Source organism: Paramisgurnus dabryanus, chromosome 6, assembly GCF_030506205.2.
Source record: "Paramisgurnus dabryanus chromosome 6, PD_genome_1.1, whole genome shotgun sequence".
Taxonomy (NCBI): domain Eukaryota; kingdom Metazoa; phylum Chordata; class Actinopteri; order Cypriniformes; family Cobitidae; genus Paramisgurnus; species Paramisgurnus dabryanus.
Window position 1 is genome coordinate 35,498,898 of NC_133342.1, and position 19,272 is coordinate 35,518,169.

A 19,272-nucleotide genomic window follows, 5' to 3' on the forward strand; every position below is an offset into this window, starting at 1 on the left:
CACATACACATGTACTTTATATCACACAAGCATGTAGGAAGGACATAGATTACCATTGTTCGAGTCATATGCATTTCCGGTGTTAGTGAAGACTTTTTGGTAGACCAGAGTCTTTTGATCAGCAAAGGGTCCAGTCTGTTGTAATCCAGATGCCAAAAGTCCAGCTGAAAATGCAACCTTTTTGCCTGTAAACAGGTAAGCGGACTTAGTGGTTTTGTTTTGGGAAAGGTTAAAACATTACAGTAAATTTATTTTCACTTACACTTATAATATTATTACATTGCATGTTTACATTGGTTGTAAAATAGAAGTAATTCAAAAAATGATAAAGATAACTATAAAAGAAAAAGACAACAAATAACTGGAAAAATAAAGAAATAAAAATAGATTATATTTCCATAAAACCACATCACTGTTATTAAACTATAGTTTTTACCTTCATTCTCTTGCTTTAATACTTTCAGAGTTTCCTCTGTGACTCTCAATCTTTCTTCAATGTCCTTGATTTTTTCTGGTGTAATTAAATTTTGAGCTAGTGAAGAGACACAGAGCAATAAAAAACATCTTTAGAGCACCAAGCATGTTCATAGATACATTTTTACTATTTATATCCAATAGTGCCTGTGGTGTAAGTTAACTTTTGTTTGGACCATGGGGAAATATTGAAGAAGATGATAATGTTAGAGCAGTAATTCTTAAAGTGTGGTCACTGGTCCGCGGACTACTAGTGGTCCGCCAAACCCCCCCAGTGGTCCGCCAAAAGATGACCTAGGCAAGTGTTTATACAATCGCCACTTAAGTTGATTTTTAAATTAATGCACTCGTGAAACTGTGATATCAGTTCTTGCCTTCCTGTTTTAATAACGTAAAAATGGATTGGTGGCTAAACCAAAGAGGAGTCAAAAGAAAAGATCAAGCGTCAACTGAAAGCAGCTAAAATCCACAGATCTATTTGTTTTGTAATGTACTAGTTTTTGTTTCATGTGTAAAATCCCTGTAATTTCAGTGATTTTGCACATTAAGGGGAAATTTTTTTTCAGTATTTTATTGTTACCATAGTTACAACCATAGACTTCACATACCCACCACCTCAGTTTTAAACTATTGGCTCTTTGGAATGACATTAAAGCGTAACTAAACCCCTGGTCAGAGCCTGACTCCACCCACTGCAATATTTGAAAAATGCAAGAAAAGTGGGCAGATCCCAACAGAGATAGAGGGGACGAACTAAGCTCGTATCAAGTGTGTGGTGAGATCGTAACAAGGGCGTGGTGAGCTTGAACCTGCTTACGTCACGAGTTATTTCTTGGACCCAACATCCAATAGGAAAATTCAACTGCAATAGCCACCGTTCAACCTGAAGAGGGCAGCACTCAGACGTTTTTACACCATATATTGTAGTATTGAAACACTTTATATCCAAATGTCAAAAAACTTACTAAAATCAATGAACAGCACTAATAAAGCTTCATTCTTACAGATCATTAACTAAAAAAAGTTGGTTTAGGGTTTAGTTACTCTTTAAGTTGGACCTACACAGCAAAATCCCCAGAGTTAAATCAACTCTGCTGGTTGTACATATTGTCCCAATCTTACAGAGAGTTAAAAAGTAACTCTGAAGCAGAGTTAAAAGCTGCAATCTGTAACTTTATCCTCTCTATCACCATCTCTGTTTGAAACCTAAAATTGCATTTTACATCAAACTTGTAGAATTTTTTTCTTAACTTAGGTTTAGATGTTGGTTGTTTCATTTTAAGTCACCATTATTGTGATCAGTGGTTGTTTTAGCTGGACTTGACTCTTAGTTGCTAACTTTTTCAACTGCTATAACTATGTTTGTTTAAAACATGTTGTGTTATAGCAAGGAAAATACAACAGCACAATTTTATAGTGGTGTTAGTACATAAAGTCTAAACATCATCAGCATCTAGAAAATGTATGTGCAGGTGTAGTGTTCGCACACTTATTAGAAGTATCCTTTTCCATTAATTGTGTGAGACTCTACTATAATACAGCACCCTCATAGCAGTTTGTCATTCTAAATGATTTTGAAACACTGATACTTAAAATTTGGCTACTGTGTAGCGTACACATACAAACATCAAGAATCAGAGTATAAATCACAATGATGGTGAAAATAAAATGAAAAGCTTCATGCTGCAATGCATGCTGGGTATCAACAAATTACAAATCTCATCCAAAACTCCCAGAATGCACTGTGGCAGGAATAAATAATGAACATTGTTACCATTTTCTTTGTCACCCTTGTTGAGATTCATACTCAGATTCTTGATGTTTGTGTGTCTACATTGTGGTGCGGTTAATTTTTAAGTCCCTCAAAATCGTTCAGAATGACAAACTGCCATGAGAGTGCTAGATATTTTACTACAGTCTCACATGATTAATGGAAAAGGATACTTATAAGTGTGTAAACACTACACCTGCACATAAGTGTTCTAGATGCTGACAATATTTAGAATTTATGTACTAAAAAATCACTATGGAATTGCAGTATTGTTTTTTCTTTGCTATAACACAACATGACTTAACCATATAAAATTATAGAAGGTGGAAAAAACTAGCAACTAAGAGTCTAGTCCTACTAAAACATCCACTGAGTACAATAATGGTGAGTTTAAATGAAACAGCAAACATCTAAACCTAAGTTAAGAAAATAACTACAAGTATGCAATTTTAGGTTTCAAACAGAGATGGTGATAGAGAGGATAAAATGAGATGGTCCTCACTGCGGAACACAACATCCAGGGGGCGGGGTTGGATCTAGATCCAACTCCTCCCACTTTATATACTTTGTTCCGCCAAATGAACCAGTATATTTGCGTTGTTGCAGCCCGCAATTAGTTGCAACTTGTGGTCGCCAACGTTTGCTCTTATCAATTTAAGTGTACGTTTGATTAATAATATAGTTGAGAATGATTCATAATTTAGAAAGTATCACAGTTAGGTGTAAGGAGAGGTACGGACATGTTCCCGACAGTTTGATATCACTGAAGGGATTTATTTGTACATTATCCCACTTATAACACAGCTATTCCTATACGAGTAAATATAAAAACAAATTTATTTGATATCTTTTATTAGCAAATAAAAAAAAGTAAACCATCTACGAGGGAAACCTGTTTCCTAATGGCTGTAAGCAAAGACACGTTAAAACAAGTTCAAAGTCCATATATATTTTAATAATTATGCATATTTATACTGTATCCATTAATAGGTCTTAACTGCATGTGGTAAGATTACTCATAGTAGGCTTACCCGAAATGTTTTACTCCAAAACATTATAGCAAAAAACTTACATTTCACCCTAAAGGCACTACTTTTATTGTAGTCATAAGTAAAGTTAGTTTTTATGTCAAAATAATAACTTAATTTAGTTACGACTTAATGCGGAAATGGTAACGCAGAAACACGTGTATGACGTGTCTTGTGGTAAAACTGCCGACCAATGGGATCTCTGGATCGGGATCCAGCTCCGCCCCTGGATCTAAATCCAACCCCGCCCCCTAGATGTCACGTTCTGCAGTGAGGCGCTACTGGATAAAATGACTGATTGCAGCTTTTAACTCAAATTCAGAGTTACTTTTTAACTCTCTGTAAGATTGGGACAATATGTACAACCAGCAGAGTTGATTTAACTCTGAGGATTTTGCTGTGTAGGCTGTTATAGTATGTTTAATTGCAGTTTTTTTCACATGTGCAGTTTGTTGTTCATATTAAGCTGCAACTCATTTCACATTTACTTTTTCAAATGAAATAAAATTCATATAATAATTTCTGAACATAGCATTGCATTTGTTTAAAAAAAAAATAGTTTTTGACTTGAAACAGTTGCATATTAAACTTAAACTTAGCTAATCCTTCGTATTTTGTTGTTTTTTGGGGGAGTGTTAGAGTGGGATTCTGTAAGGTGGTCCTCAGAAAAAAATTGGAAGATAAAGAGTTCCTTGGGCTGAAAAAGTTTGAGAAATACTGTGTTAGAGTAAACATGAACCTTTGGACTTAAAGCTTTGGATTCATTTTAAGATCTTTAAAGTTTTATTTTACTTTTAGTAAGGATATCTATAAACTCCTGTACTCCAAAACATTGACTAAATTCACATTTAAAGGATAAGCATTTAAAACAGAGGGCCTTTATTTGCCCATAAAGATCAGATTTTTGTCACCATTCTGCAAGATCATTCTGCACTTTCGGCATCAGCCTAAATAACACTATTGGTTATTTTGTTAAAAAAATAGCAAATTAATTTCAGCTCTCCGAATTGTCACATCCATAACAGAGAAATAACGCTGTTTCTTCTTGTAAGATAAATAAATGTTATTTGTCTTTTGAAGAGCCTTCCCTTCTTTATTTGTTGGATATACAGTAGTAGTCACAGGGATGACGTCTTTTTTAATCCCAATCCCAAAACCTCATAATATCAACGTGAAGGAGAAGATTCTGAAGCAATGTTGTATTGCAGCACATTTTATACTGCCAGGAGAATCGGTCAGTATTTGCATACTAAAACGACATGGCATTACTCAATAAGACTTCAGTATTGGAAAAAGAAGGTGAAGTTCCCATAGCGTCAGCGTTTGACACAATGTCAATTGAACTTTTTCAAAAGGAAACCTATAGTGTCAGCCTTAGATGTTATGGCCACAGGCGATAAGCTGAATGTGTGATGCATACTGAAAACTGATCTGGAAACACTTCAGCAGATTCAAAGACAAAATATTTTATCGACAGTGTTTTTGTGAAACCACTCTCCAGAGTGGAAATTTTAAAAACGCTCTACTGTCACGTTCCCGTCTAAAAGGTGAAAACGCAACAATTCTGCTCACGGTGGCTCTCGTCACTGCACGTGTTTACGTCACAGGCATGCGCCAGTTCAGGAAAATAACAACAAACATGTCAGATTTTTCCATACGTCGGACCTTCAAGTTGCCATAGCAGCTGATAAATTTACAAGAGTCTTTCCAGAAGTTGTACGAAATATTCACAGGTAGTATTACTAATCAGAGAAGGCGCATTCATTTCCTCTATCAAATTGTTGATGCCCCAATTCATCGGAGGCACACCAGACGGCTTTGGACAAGACCTGGGAGAACAAGGAAGAAGGTTGTACGAAGGCGCGTGGACTTGGCGTTGTTGTGTGTCAGTGCTTCACATTGCCACCTAGCCGCCTGGAGTGCATACTACATTGAATATCACACACTTTTGCATCACCATATGGACGCAGACCACCCTAAAATGCTTGTATAAACACGGAATAAAAAGTGATAATGCAACGCCACTTTTGCATTTTCACTTCAAATCGTTTCTCTGTAAACGTAGTAGCCTAAGATCAAATAAATGCTGCATTTTAAAAAATATGTGCGACATCGAAATGCGTTTCTAAAATAATTCTACACAGGAAAATCCCCAGTGTTAAATTAACTCTACCAGTGTTAAATCAACACTATTTGGTGTTTATATAATCCACACCAAGATCGGTGTTAAAAAAGACTGGTGTTAAAAATATAACTCTGAATCAGTGTTAAAGTTAATGAGATAATGAAGTGATGATTAAGACAAATCAAATCAATTACATTTTGGACATTTTCCTGGCTCTAAATTTTTATTTTGATAACTCGTTTTCTGGAGAAAATACTAAAATAAAAAAGACAAATTATTAAATGTAATAGATGAATACTGTTGGGTGTATGCCTCCAAAAGCTGCAATATTTCACGTTTGCAACTTTAACACTGATTCAGTGTTTTTTAACTCTCTATCAGTATCTCTGTTTGAAAAAATAAAATGATAACTTGCAGAGTTATTTTCTAAATGGATAAGTTTGACTTCTAAACAGCTGTCAGAACAAAATACAAGTGCTCAACTATTCCAGTATCCACACGCGTGATTTAGTAGACAAATATTGTTTATGATGTGATGTCTCACAAGTCAAATAGACATTTATCACAAAATGTAGCACATTAAATGTTAAGTTTGTGTTTGTTATGAGTTCATTTGAAGTCACCATTACTGTGATTAGTGTTTCCTTTAGTTAGTCATTTGTCCCTTGACCTTCACTGATCTAACTCTCCTCTGATAGCAATAGCAACAATGTTTTATTAAGACCACTTGTTTGTTGCTTCATGTAGAGGGAAAACCTTCCAGACCTTCTCAGTTTATTTTTATTATATTCTACTCTACAAATCATTGAAACATTTGATCACAAATTTATTATGAAGAAATAGGCATATAAAAAACTCTATGCAAATTACATTGAATGAGACTGCTGTAATGCTTTAGGTTATTGTTGTTGTTTGCTTAAGAAATACTTCATGATTTCTGATACAAATCTCAACAATGGTGACAGTTAATGGTAAGAAAGTTGCTAAATTTTTGTCATGTTGCAATTCATGATGGGATTTATCAATGAGTTTTCTACAATCCTGGTACCCAGCATGCATTGCGGCATGAAGCTTTGTTGTTGTTTGTCACCATGATTGTGTTTTATAGGCTGATTGTTGAAGTCTCAGTGTGTCTGACTTACACCACAGATTAGATTTGAGTAAACAATATTTAACTCTTCAGGGTTTGTGGACATTTACAGCACTGTTGAATTTCATGAGAGCCTCACAGGGTTGGCAGAACATAAATTAAACTCTTATTTTCAGTGATTACTTTTTTATGATATCATTGAATCCCAAAACTTGTACTTTCATAATAATAAACATAAACAGTTAAAGACTTCAGTTCTCTCATCTTCCTCTGCTTTAACAGATGTGTTTTATAAACACACTGCCACAATTAACAGAAGAAAACTTACACTAAACTTTAAGACCCAAGTACCCAACTAAAGGAAACACTAATCGGAGCAATGGTTTCTTACTTTATTAACCAGATTTACAGCAGTTCTTTAGAAGTTAAACCTATCATCCATGTAACTCTGCAAGCAAGTTGTAATTTTAGTTTTCAAACAGAGATGATGATAGTGTTCATTTAACTATGGTGATTTCATCTATTGCATGTCATAATTTGGCTTTCTTCCTCATTTTAGTATTACTTTCTCCAGAAAAAGAGTCAACAAAATAAAAATTTTAAGACAGGAACAATTCCAAAATTGAGTTGATTTGACACGGAATGACCAGCAGGTGTTTACTATTAATGACTCAATCACTTCATTATCTTATTAACTTTAACACTGATTTAGTGTTTTTTTAACACCAATCTTGGTGTGGATTATATAAACACCGAGCAGTGTTAATTTAACACTGGGGATTTTGCTGTGTAGAGACGTTCGTGCATGGGCGTCGGAACCATTATATGTGGGTGGGACATGACAGGAACGTCGCTGAGTTGCTGTTCGAACAGAGTCCTTTGCGAAATGTATAACGTTTTAAACGAAAGTAAAGGTCAAACAACCATGCATTAGGAAAATTAATAACTGCTTTATTTATAGTATATTTTCTATAGACGTGTAAAACCATATGGCGGATTGTTTTACTTTCACTGTTTCACGAGTTTGTCTGCCCATTTAGTCTTAATAATTAACGGGAAACAAACTTAGCTTGCTGTTCTTAAAGGCAGCTCCAACCTTAGGTCGGACTCGAGCCCCAAGTTCAAGAAACAGAAGAAAAAAAGTAGGAGATGAGGAGGAGAGATGCCAGAAGAATTGCGGCCGTGCGCAGAGGCACGGAGACTCCCGTTTATCATATGCTTTTAATGATAATTGACAGCACTAAATGTGGTTCCTTTTGTTACTCGAGTTACTGGTTAAAATATTATTACTGCAGTAAAATAGTTTATTTTGATTATGGTGCCAAGATCGCTGAATAATTTTAACGTTTTTTTTTATAGAAGCCTGCAATTACTTTTTTATTTGCGAAATCACAGAGTTGAACGTCTTTTAATTATTAACATTATTTGTGAGGTACATTTGCAAATGATAAAGTCATACCTCTGAAATTGCTTGATCGATTGTATTTTAGAAGTACACATGCTTAAACTCTTATGACAGCATTGTTTCCTGACGGATACCATTAAATAAATTGCTCTCATTTTCAGAATCTCACATTTATATTTCTTTAAGAAAGAGAAAGAGAGATTGTGTATAACAAATAAATAAGGGTATACAAAAATTGCATCAGTTTACCTTCATTCGTTTTTCTTACCTCTTATTTCCTCAAAACAAAAAATTTACATTGTAGCCTACTGTCAGCAGAGTAGAGAAAAAAAATGTCACAAGAAAATAAATGAAATATGACATCTGTCATTATTTGCAAAATATTTAAGAGCTATTACCAGAATTCCAACCGCAATACTGTCTTTTATTTAATAAACGCTAATGTTCAGGCTAATTAAAAGGAAACTTCTATGGCAGTAAATTAATTTTTCGTGGGGGGGTTGACGTGGGGACACACCCACTTTTAATTTACTTCCGATGCCATGCGTTCGTGAATGATTCAGCTATGTCCCAGGCATCCGGTCCCACTCATATAGTGTGCAATCCACCAGTCTCTAATTGTGGCGAAATCTCCAAGCCAATAAATGTGACGAGAAACAAAACGTAATTGGTTGCTTTTTGTGTCAGTCATGAGGCCTCTTGGCTGGTGCTTGGCAATTCAAGATGACCATGGCTCAACAGACCTTCGATACTGTATGAAGGTCTGGATAGTAACAGATACATTAGTAATGTTTTCAAGGTGCAATCAGGGAGTTGTAGCGGAAACTAGCGGTAAGACTGTAAATTACAACCAACGGTTCAGTCCAAAGGTCACCCGTCCTTTTCAAAACGTATTTTAAAGCTATGGTAGCCGCCAAAGGACAAACACGTCATCCTCTGAGACAACGCAGGGTCAAAACACACTCCGTAGAACAGTTTGTCCGTTTAGAGCTACTTTAGAAACATGACGCCTACTTCCATAAGGGGTTAATTTAACGGCTCATTCTAAGGTAATAAAAACATGTTTATTATGTAAGGTCTTTACACATCACTGAAAACATTGTTATTTATATTATATTCCATTTCTGTCAAGAGATCCTCTTAAATTTTACACATTGCACCTTAAAAGAAAAATGCTATTCCACAATCATTTGAAAAAGTTCTGTAAACTATATTTAAAAAATAACCTGGGTCTCCTTTGAGTCCTGGGAGTCCACGTGGCCCAGGTGCTCCTGCGTGACCTGGTGGTCCCTGCACTCCTGAGAATAAAAACAAATCATTCTCCAGATCTCTGAATTTAGATGTAAAGCACTGACCCGATCACTTCAGGCATTTATTCACTCACTTACCTCGATCTCCCTTCTCTCCTTTAGGTCCACTGTTTTGAGCCAATAGTTGCTGTCTGAACTGAAGCAGCAGAAGGACACTGATGTACGGCTTCAACAGCAACATCTGATAGTTCACAGTGGGAAAACCTTACACACCATTACTTTTAAATAAATATAATTTTATTTTGTGTTTTTAAAGCAAATATTCACTAAAGAAAACACTTCATGTCTCATGATAATATTGAGGAAATTAACTCCAGATATGTTTGACTTGTAAACAGGAAACGTCTGTCTCATGGCACAGGACACAACTTACAAAGTCTTTTCATTAACAACATTTTAAAGTTAGTTCAGTTCAGAAACACCTTGTATACCTTAATTTAGTTTATTATATGTAATTTGAATACTTTATTACTATTTTATGCATATTTTACTTTTCTTTCATTGTTTCATTTAAATATAAATGCAAGTCCTCCAAGATCCTGAAGACCACAACAAACTCTTTCTTTGTGAGTGTATAAGCACACTTAAGCAAATAAAATCCATTTAATTAAGATTGTGAAGATGTAATTTAAATGTATCTAAATGTACATTTAAATGCATCTCAGATGATATTTTAACAGTACAGTAAACAAGCTTAACAGCATACACCTACTTATAATGACTACAATCTGAATACTGTAAGTATTGTGTATAACAAAAACATGTTTTGCAACATTTTTGTAGTTCACTTCAATAAATAAGCTCATATAACCATTCCTGTTTTTATCTTATATTGTTTTCATTTATTTTGAATAGCATTCATTACATACCATTTTACTGCAGGAGAAGATCACAGCCAACGATAGATGTCCAAGTTATCAAAATCACACAACTGACCGGACAGAGGAGGCTCTTGTTGTTTAAACTGATGTTGTGAGAAACTGACCCACCTCACAGATACACTGCCTTCATAATGTGCACATTGTGCAATGCACTTTCAGACTTGACACCACACCATCACATGATAATACTACAAAAATAATCAATTCATGACACACCAAGTCCTTAAGAGGATCTGATTGTCACGGTCCGATCAGCCTTGTAGATGTTTTTGGTTGAGTGTCTTGTGACAGAGCATGAAGTCTGGATTCTGATTCAGTCACGCTTTGGGTCTTGTCCGTTGCTTGTTGTAAACACATGGACTTTAAGGTTTCATTGCGTCATTTGTTCTTGTTTTGTGTTATATTGGAGCATGAAGATTCCAGCAATTATTGTTTGTCAAGTGGTTGAAACTGTGAGACACTGGCCATAGAGTTGGGGTTAGGATCCATGCTGTCAATATTTTACTATTATTCAGCTGTACTGCGGTAAAAAAAAACAGTAACACTTTAAATGATAAAAACAGCTTATTGCAAATAGTTTCAGTAAAATTTAAAGCACTTGTTTGCAGTGAAGCTGCCAGGTTTTACAGACAAAACAACAGATTTTTGCTGTATTTTTGGGATGTTATGATTACAGTAAAAAATTTTGCAGTATTTACAGTGAACTTATATCGACTAAATATCAAGTAACACTTCACTCTAAGAGACATAAACACAAATCAAACCAAATTGCCACTCAAAGCATAAATGTTTTTTCATTTAATTTGTCACTCATCTTGCATGTTTCATCATCGTCACTGTTTAACTATATTGCAATGGTTACAGGCCAGGGATGGATTGGTAATCTGTGCGTTCTGGAAAAGTCCAGAATGGCCGTTCAACGGAGGGCCGTCGCCAAAAAAAGTCTAATAACGCAATATGAAGAGCCAACAGCAGGGGCACTAATACGATCACTTATATGATCCTACGTGTAAGAAAAACGAGGAAGAAGATTCGGCCTTCTAGCTAGCGGTGATCATAGATAGTGGCCGTGATTGGTCCATGGATTGAGCATCCACAGATCCAGATTGAGCATCCTGAGCATCCACAGCCTGGTCATGATGAGGGACTGACAGAGTTAACTTCACATCAGCAAGTGGTCCTCCCTGCTGAAAAAACCAGCATACCAGCAAAACCAGCATATGTTGTGTTTTGGTGCTGGTTTTCAAGTGAACACCAGCTAAACCAGCATCACCACCAGCATTAGCACCAGCTAAACCAGCACCAAACCAGCATTAGCACCAGCTAAACCAGCATTAGCACCAGCATCCCATGCTGGTCATACCAGCATATGTTGTGTTTTCATGCTGGTATGCTGTGACCACCAGCTAAACCAGCATAGACCAGCATAATTCCCATGCTGGTCCATGCTGGTTTGATGCTGTTTTTTTCAGCAGGGCTGTATGTGCCAATAGTAGCAGGACACATCACATTATAATAAATTATACACAATATAAAAATAAATAAAACTCGTGTGAAAATAGACCTAATGCGCAACTACTACGTGATTAGAGTGTGCGTGCGCGCGTGCGTGCGTGTGTGTTAGAGAGAAAGGCGTGGGCGCAATTGAACAGTACAAACTTAAAAACAATACATACTCCGTCATTTTGTTCATATGGGACATCATTCATTTGTATACAGTCGAAATAAAACAAAACATTGTGCTCTTGTCAAACTGTATTATCTACAACTGTCATCTAACCAAAATCACACACACACCAAATTAAAAAAATATTTATCCAGCGGACATCTATCGTATTGCATTGGTTTTCATTTCTTTCATTGACATTATTGTATATGAGAGGTTGTAGTGAGCTCACATTTTCTGCTACAATGAAGACTAAGGTATTGAATTAAACGGGAAAATATCAGGCATGCATTGCGACCACTCTAAACGTGCTAATATACAAGAAAGAGGGCTAAATAAATGACCAAATTTAAGTTTAAACAAAACAATCTTAGCTTGCACTTTCTGTCTGTCTTCCATCAGAGTACAGTTTTTCCTTGTCTGTCATATTTGTGTTTAGTGTTGTGGAATTGGCTAAGACCTGGTGGTGGTTTGTGAAAGCTTTTACAGACAAAATTTATAGGGCCTCGCAATTTCATTATTTGAAAACTTATTATACATCAAAGTGTAATATGACATTGACAAAATATTAAATAACCTTGTCTGATAGTCTGACAGTATTGTGGCATAGTATCAGGACATCCTTGTGTCTGTTGCGCACGGCTAGGGGCGAATGGCCGGATGACGGGCCTATTTGGGAGAAAGTCCAGGGCTGTTTATTAGACCCAGTCCGTCCCTGTTACAGGCAAACATGATAAACAAAAATTTAATTAAATTGATAACACAATGATTAAACAAATAAAGGAGATATTATTTGTTTTTGTATATTTAACTTTAATGTTGTTTAATAGTAAATATATATTTGAAAGTCAGATGAAAACAAGCATTCTGTTTGAATATTATACAAATTTCTAACAGTGTATAAATCCTACAGATTTTTATAGTTACTTATATGAATAGAATAGAATAGCCTTTATTGTCATTGCACTAAAAGTGCAACGAAATTTAGGGTGCTCCCTCACCCACAACAAGAAATAACATACATTTTCAGAAAAACAACAACATAAAAGGACTGAATGAAAACCGTGTTTCCTCATCATAATATAAAAAATAATAATAATAATAAATATATGCAACATAAAAAAAAAATATCTTAAAGTGCCCATCTTATGACTGCTTTTCCACAAGTTAAATAGGTGTATGAGGGGCTGTTTACACTTGGTATTAAGATCTGTTTTCATCGATCGGATCACAAGTGGACAAGAGAGACACATTACGTTTACACCTGGTATTTAAATCCGTCTCTTTTGTCCACTTTCGACCGCATCTGTCCTGAATACTGTGAGGGGGTGGTCTGTGAGACGGTGGGCGAGTCTCTCTGCTGTCATTCAAACTCGAGCTGGAGTAATTATGAGTTTATATGGACGCAAACGAATATTATGTCGGAGTCCACTGCTTGTTTAGCAAGTATACATGCTGCACAGAGTTTTGTACGTGTGTATGTAAGAGCTTTCTCTGAATTTTCAGCGCAATTGATGAAATAGGATCGCGCAACTTTCACACGCTTTCAAAACGAAACTACGGAGATCAGTCGCTTTAGTTTATCAATGAAAGGCTAAAAATAGCGCTGTTCACCGTATGTTCACGCCAGAAGTCAAAAAAAGATGTAAAACTTGTGTTTAATACCTCAGATTAGATAAATGGGCGGAGAGAAGGCGGTCGCGTGTGGCTGTTCGAACACATTCAACCACATATGCGTTCCACAACTCCAAAGCGATCCGATCGAAAGTGGTTTCGACTACCTCTGGATGTGGTTGAAAGTGGTCGAAAGGGGACAAGCTCAAAACATTTTGCACACTGTTTACACCTGTTCTTGTTTTGTGTTATGTTGGGAGTCTGAATTTCACAACTTCTTGGCATTGTTTAGCATGTGGTTGAAACTGGAAACTGTGAAAAAACGGGTCATGGAGTTGGCATTATGGTCCATGTTGTCAATATTTTACAATTATTTAGTGTACGTGATATAAAAATACAGTAACACTGTCCTGTAAATGATAAAAACAAGAAGAAATGTGAAGCCGGCCATTAAAAATCTCTTTAATTAAACTGGTAACACAATTTCATAATGAATAATAGAGAGTTATTACTTGTTGATTTAACTGTAATGTTACTCATGGTAGAATTGACAGACAGACAGATTTCTAATAGTGTAATAATACAGCAAATGTGTTTAGTTACTTATATCCTGAATGAGGTATATTATTTGATTTCTATTTCACATATGATAGGACGATTATCACAACCAATATCATCCCAAAAACCAGATGGCACTCTGAGAACACTACAGTCTTGTGCTCCCTTATAATCATCAGGTTGACCTGAATCCCAGTTAGTAAAAGTCAAGGGTTTTCCATTATTGTCTACAAACTGTCCTTCTTTATCTCTGTCTGTGGCTCCAATATATGGATAACTGTTTGGAACATTTAATCCGCTGGCTACTGATACTTTTAACAAAGCTTTATTTTCATCAGCATTTCTTGGCAAAGCAATTGCTCCACCAATTTCCTTGCAGTATTGAATCCCCTTATCGAAACTTTCTACAAAGCCATTATAAACGAAGTATTTCTGTCCAACCTTTCTGAATGCATCAAAACTTGCAACTTTCTCCATTATGGCAATCTTGGTGTTTAGATGCTGGATCTCAGATTTTAGAGATGTGATGTTATCTCCAAGACACCCTGATAATTAAACAATTAAAAGATGGCTGATATGTCCAGGTTTAATGCATTATTAAAATTTAAACTGGGCTGTGATATGTCTGAATGAAATAATGTAGTATAACTTATAATGTTTGATACCTGGTAGACCTGGTGGCCCTTTTAGTCCTTGGGGTCCAGGTGGTCCAGTAAGTCCTTGGGGTCCAGGTGGTCCTGCTTTACCTGGTGGTCCATGCACTTCCACTCCTATGATGGTAAAGTAAAAAGCTAAATCTTCTCTCGATATGATGTTTTTATTAACAAAGTTCGGGAGGAACACGTTCAAATAATCAACCTAATCACCTCAACTATGACCAGCTGTTGACAATCAGTAATCAGGTATCCACCTGATTGGCATCAACAGAAACCTATATAGACTGGAAACCAACTCACCCTCATTTAGTGATGGCCAAATGAGGCTTCCTGAACCACTGAGGCTTTCCAGCCCATTGGTTCGTCAAAAGGTTCAGTTACCCGAAGCCTCATGAACAGTGTGCTCTCTAGTGACACCTGCTGTGGAAAGCAATGTATTGCACACAAATCTATTCATTCTGAGCAACCAAATTGTCATGGTATGGGCTTTATCTATTGCCTGTGTATTAAATAAAGTATTTTACTCTGCTTGTGTTAACCTATGTACACACAACTCATACAAACACAACTTTGTGTTAAACTATTCAGTAGTTCTTTGGGTTATTGATAACCGTGAATGCCCCGAATGAGTGTAAATAAATTATTATGAGTGCAGTGCTGACTGGGAATGCAATAGTGCAATGCTTATTGAACTGAGGGGTGCAATAGTGCAATGCTTATTGAACTGAGGGGTGCAATAGTGCAATGCTTATGGGACTGGAAGTGTGAAACAGCAAACTGCAACACGGAAAAGTGTTTACTGGTTTTTATTTAAAACAAGTTTTTTAACAGTATTTGGATTGAAGCGGTTTCTCTTTTTAGAAAGCTCCTCTCAAACCTTAGAAAACACCCTTTCACAGGGCACTGATGATGCTGGACAACATAAGACGGTCAGTGCCAGCTTATATAAATTGGGATATTGGAGCTTCTGTTTGTTTCAATATCCCAATGGATCCTCAGTCCTCCTAGTCCAGTCTTATAATAATAATAATAATAACAGCAATACTATATATAATAATAAAACTAATACTAATATAGGCTATATATACACAGGAAAATCCCCAGTGTTAAATTAACACTGCTCGGTGTTTATATAATCCACACCAAGATTGGTGTTAAAAAAACACTAAATCAGTGTTAAAGTTAATAAGATAATGAAGTGATTGAGTCATTAATAGTGAACACCTGCTGGTCATTCTGTGTCAAATCAACTCAATTTTGGAATTGTTCCTGTCTTAAATTTTTTATTTTGTTGACTCTTTTTCTGGAGAAAGTAATACTAAAATGATGAAAAAGCTAAAATATTAAATGCAAAAGACAAAATGCCAGTTAAATGAACACTATCATCATCTCTGTTAGAAAACTAAAATTACAACTTGCTTGCAGAGTTACATGGATGATAAGTTTAACTTCTAAAGAACTGCTGTAAATCTGGTTAATAAAGTAAGTCACCATTGTGCCGATTAGTGTTTCCTTTGGGTACTTGGGTCTTAAAGTTTAGTGTTAGTTTTATTCTGCTCGTTGTGGCAGTGTGTTTATGAAACACATCTGTGAGAGCAGAGGCGGTTGAGGAGAGGAGAGAAGAGAAGAGAAGTGAAGTCTAAAACTGTTTCTATGTTAATTGTTATGAAAGTGTGAGTCATGTGATTCAAAGATCTCATACAAAAAAAAATCACTGAATATAAGTGTATAATTTATGTTCTGCCAACCCTGTGAAGCGCCCATGAAATCCAACAGCGCTGTAAAAGTCCACATATCCTGAAGAGTTAAATATTGTTACCCAAATCTAATCTCTGGTGTAAGTCAGACAGACTGAGACATCAACAATCAGCCTATAAAACACAATCATGGTGACAATTAACAACAAAGCTTCATGCCGCAATGCATGCTGGGTACCAGGATTGTAGAAAACTCATTCATAAATCCCATCATGCATTGCAACATGACAAAAATTTACCAACTTTCTTACCATTAATTGTCACCATTGTTGAGATTTGTATCAGAAATCATGAAGTCTCTCTTAAGCAAAAAACAACAACAAAAAACACACTAAAGCATTATGGCAGTCTCATTCAATACAATGTCATTTGCATAGAGCTTTTTTATATGCCTGTTTCTTCATAATTAATTTGTGATCAAATAAAATAAATATAAAAAAATAAACGGAGAAGTTCTGGATGGTTTTCCCTCTACATGAAGCAATGAACAAGTGGTTTTACTAAAACATTGTTGCTATTGCTAGAAGAGGAGAGTTAGATCAGTGAAGGTCAAGGGACAAATGCCTAACTAAAGGAAACACTAATCACAGTAATGGTGACTTCAAATGAACTCATAACAAACACAAACTTAACATTTAATGTGATACATTTTGTGATAAATGTCTATTTGACTTGTGAGACATCACGTCAGAAAGAAGATTTGTCTACTAAATCACGCGTGTGGATACTGGAATAGTTGAGCACTTGTATTTTGTTCTGACAGCTGTTTAGAAGTTAAACTTATCCATTTAGAAAATAACTCTGCAAGTTATCATTTTATTTTTCAAACAGAGATGCTGATAGAGAGGCAAACGTGAAAGATTGCAGCTTTTGGAGGCATACACCCAACAGTATTCATCTATTGCATTTAATAATTTGTCTTTCTTTATTATTTTAGTATTTTCTCCAGAAAACAAAAATTTAGAGACAGGAAAATGTCCAAAATGTAATTGATTTGAATGACCAGCAGGTGTTCACCATTAATGTCTTAATCATCACTTCATTATCTCATTAACTTTAACACTGATTCAGAGTTATATTTTTAACACCAGTCTTTTTTAACACCGATCTTGGTGTGGATTATATAAACACCAAATAGTGTTGATTTAACACTGGTAGAGTTAATTTAACACTGGGGATTTTCCTGTGTATATATATATATATCATAATATATATAGCAAAATAATTACGTGTTATAGGTATTAGAACTAGATATATGCTAATTTACTCTAATGATCTACTTTCCAAGGCTATGTATAATTTACTCTAATAATCTACTAAACTAAGTGTAATATAATATATAATACAGGCTATGATATATAATGATAACTACAAACTCGCCATACGTACAACCAACACCTCAACACCAATGCAACGTACTGCAAAACCCACAAGAGGCGCGAGTTTCGAACCATTTTTATCCGGAGGCGATACTCTGAGTGAAGCAATGACGTATTCAACAGAAAACGAGGCCTCGTTTGTCATCGTCACGTGATTTTCACGGAAACGATACAAGCCTCGAATCGGGGCTTCATCTGGAACGCCCCTTTTTGCTCGACACAAGCTCCGGAGCTTCGCTTCAGATGTCACATCACTACCCTCATTCCTTGATAGTTTCAGCAGGAATTGAACATTGCTTAAACTTAAGACAAACATCAACCAACGCCAACATCTTCTCTAAGAAGTTCCACAATCTTCATATCTCTCTCCAACCAACTCTTCCATCTACAAATCCACACCCCGCCGCAAAGCCACAAACTAAACAAGGAAAGATCACAAAGCTACATCTCTACTCACCAAAAGGTTTTCCATCCTCGCAAGAGCGGTTTTGTCAGACAGCACCAGCAGGCCTTCAGCCTGTCCAGGTTTGTGATCAAGATTCTGCCGCCAAGCCTCAATCATTTTTTCGCTCCGAAGATTGCCGCAAAGCAGCCTGCCATGCACTGCATGATGCAACCCTGCAAGTAAGCCTACGATGGCCCTTCATGGGCCCACTTAGGGCTAGTCTAAGGGCCCCGCGCAGGTTTGCTCATTGGCAAAACGTTGGCCCTTTAGCGCTGGCCCTGCGCGGGCAGCCCTCACTTAGCCCCCAGGAAGCCCTCATACAGAAAAATCCCCAGAGTTAAATGAACACTGCTGGATGTTTATATTGTCCCATCTTACAGAGTGTTAAAAAGTAACAATGAAGCAGAATTAAAAGCTGTGTTATCCTCTTTCTCAACATCTCTGTCTGAAACCTAAAGTTGCATTTCACATCTTACTTGTAGAGTCATTTTCTTAACTTATGTTAAGATGTTGGCTGTTTCATTTAAAGTCACCATTATTGTGATCAGTGGTTGTTTTAATTAGACTTTGACTCTTGAGTGTTAGCTAGTGTTTTTTGGCTGCTATATCTAAGTGTGTTTAAAACACATGTTATAGCAAAGAAAAAGGTTATAGTAATTGAATATTGATGGTTGATACATAAACAACATCAAACATAATCGTTTAATGAACAGATTTATTAATATAGTTTTCCCCCCTCATCAGAAGCATCATTTTCTGTTAACAATGAAATACTACAGTTTAAGGTCCAGAACTCTCATAGCAGTTTATTATTCTGAAGGATTTTGATAGTTTGCACATAAACATTAACCGCTGAACGATGTAGATGCACAGACATCAAGAATCAGAGTATGAATCTTAACAATGGTGACAAAGAAAATGGTAAATAAAGGTCATTATTTATTCATGCCGCAGTGCATTCTGGGAGTCCTGGATGAGATTTGTAATTTGTTGATACCCAGCATGCATTGCAGCATGAAGCTTTTCATTTTATTGTCACCATCATTGTGATTCATACTCTGATTCTTGATATTTGTGTGTCTACATTGTAGAGCAGTTAATTTTGAGTGTCAG

The 19,272-nt window shown here is 36.0% G+C and overlaps 1 protein-coding gene across 5 annotated transcripts in view; it reads right to left on the reverse strand.

The window, feature by feature from the left end:
- The window catches only part of LOC135767445 (mannose-binding protein A-like), a 31,881-nt gene that overhangs the window by 464 nt on the left and 12,145 nt on the right, over nucleotides 1-19,272 (reverse strand). For 2 of the 5 annotated variants that reach the window (XM_065277167.1, XM_065277165.1), the window contains exons 3-6: nucleotides 9,282-9,299; nucleotides 9,120-9,191; nucleotides 437-532; nucleotides 54-185 (exon numbers count right to left, since the gene is read on the reverse strand). In XM_065277167.1, coding sequence (XP_065133239.1) covers nucleotides 54-185; nucleotides 437-532; nucleotides 9,120-9,191; nucleotides 9,282-9,299 — 318 coding nt within the window. Of the gene's footprint in view, nucleotides 1-53; nucleotides 186-436; nucleotides 533-9,119; nucleotides 9,192-9,281; nucleotides 9,408-10,072; nucleotides 10,409-13,802; nucleotides 14,468-14,587; nucleotides 14,693-19,272 lie in introns of those variants that run through there. The other 3 variants (XM_065277169.2, XM_065277168.2, XM_073815007.1) reach the window with 3 other exon arrangements.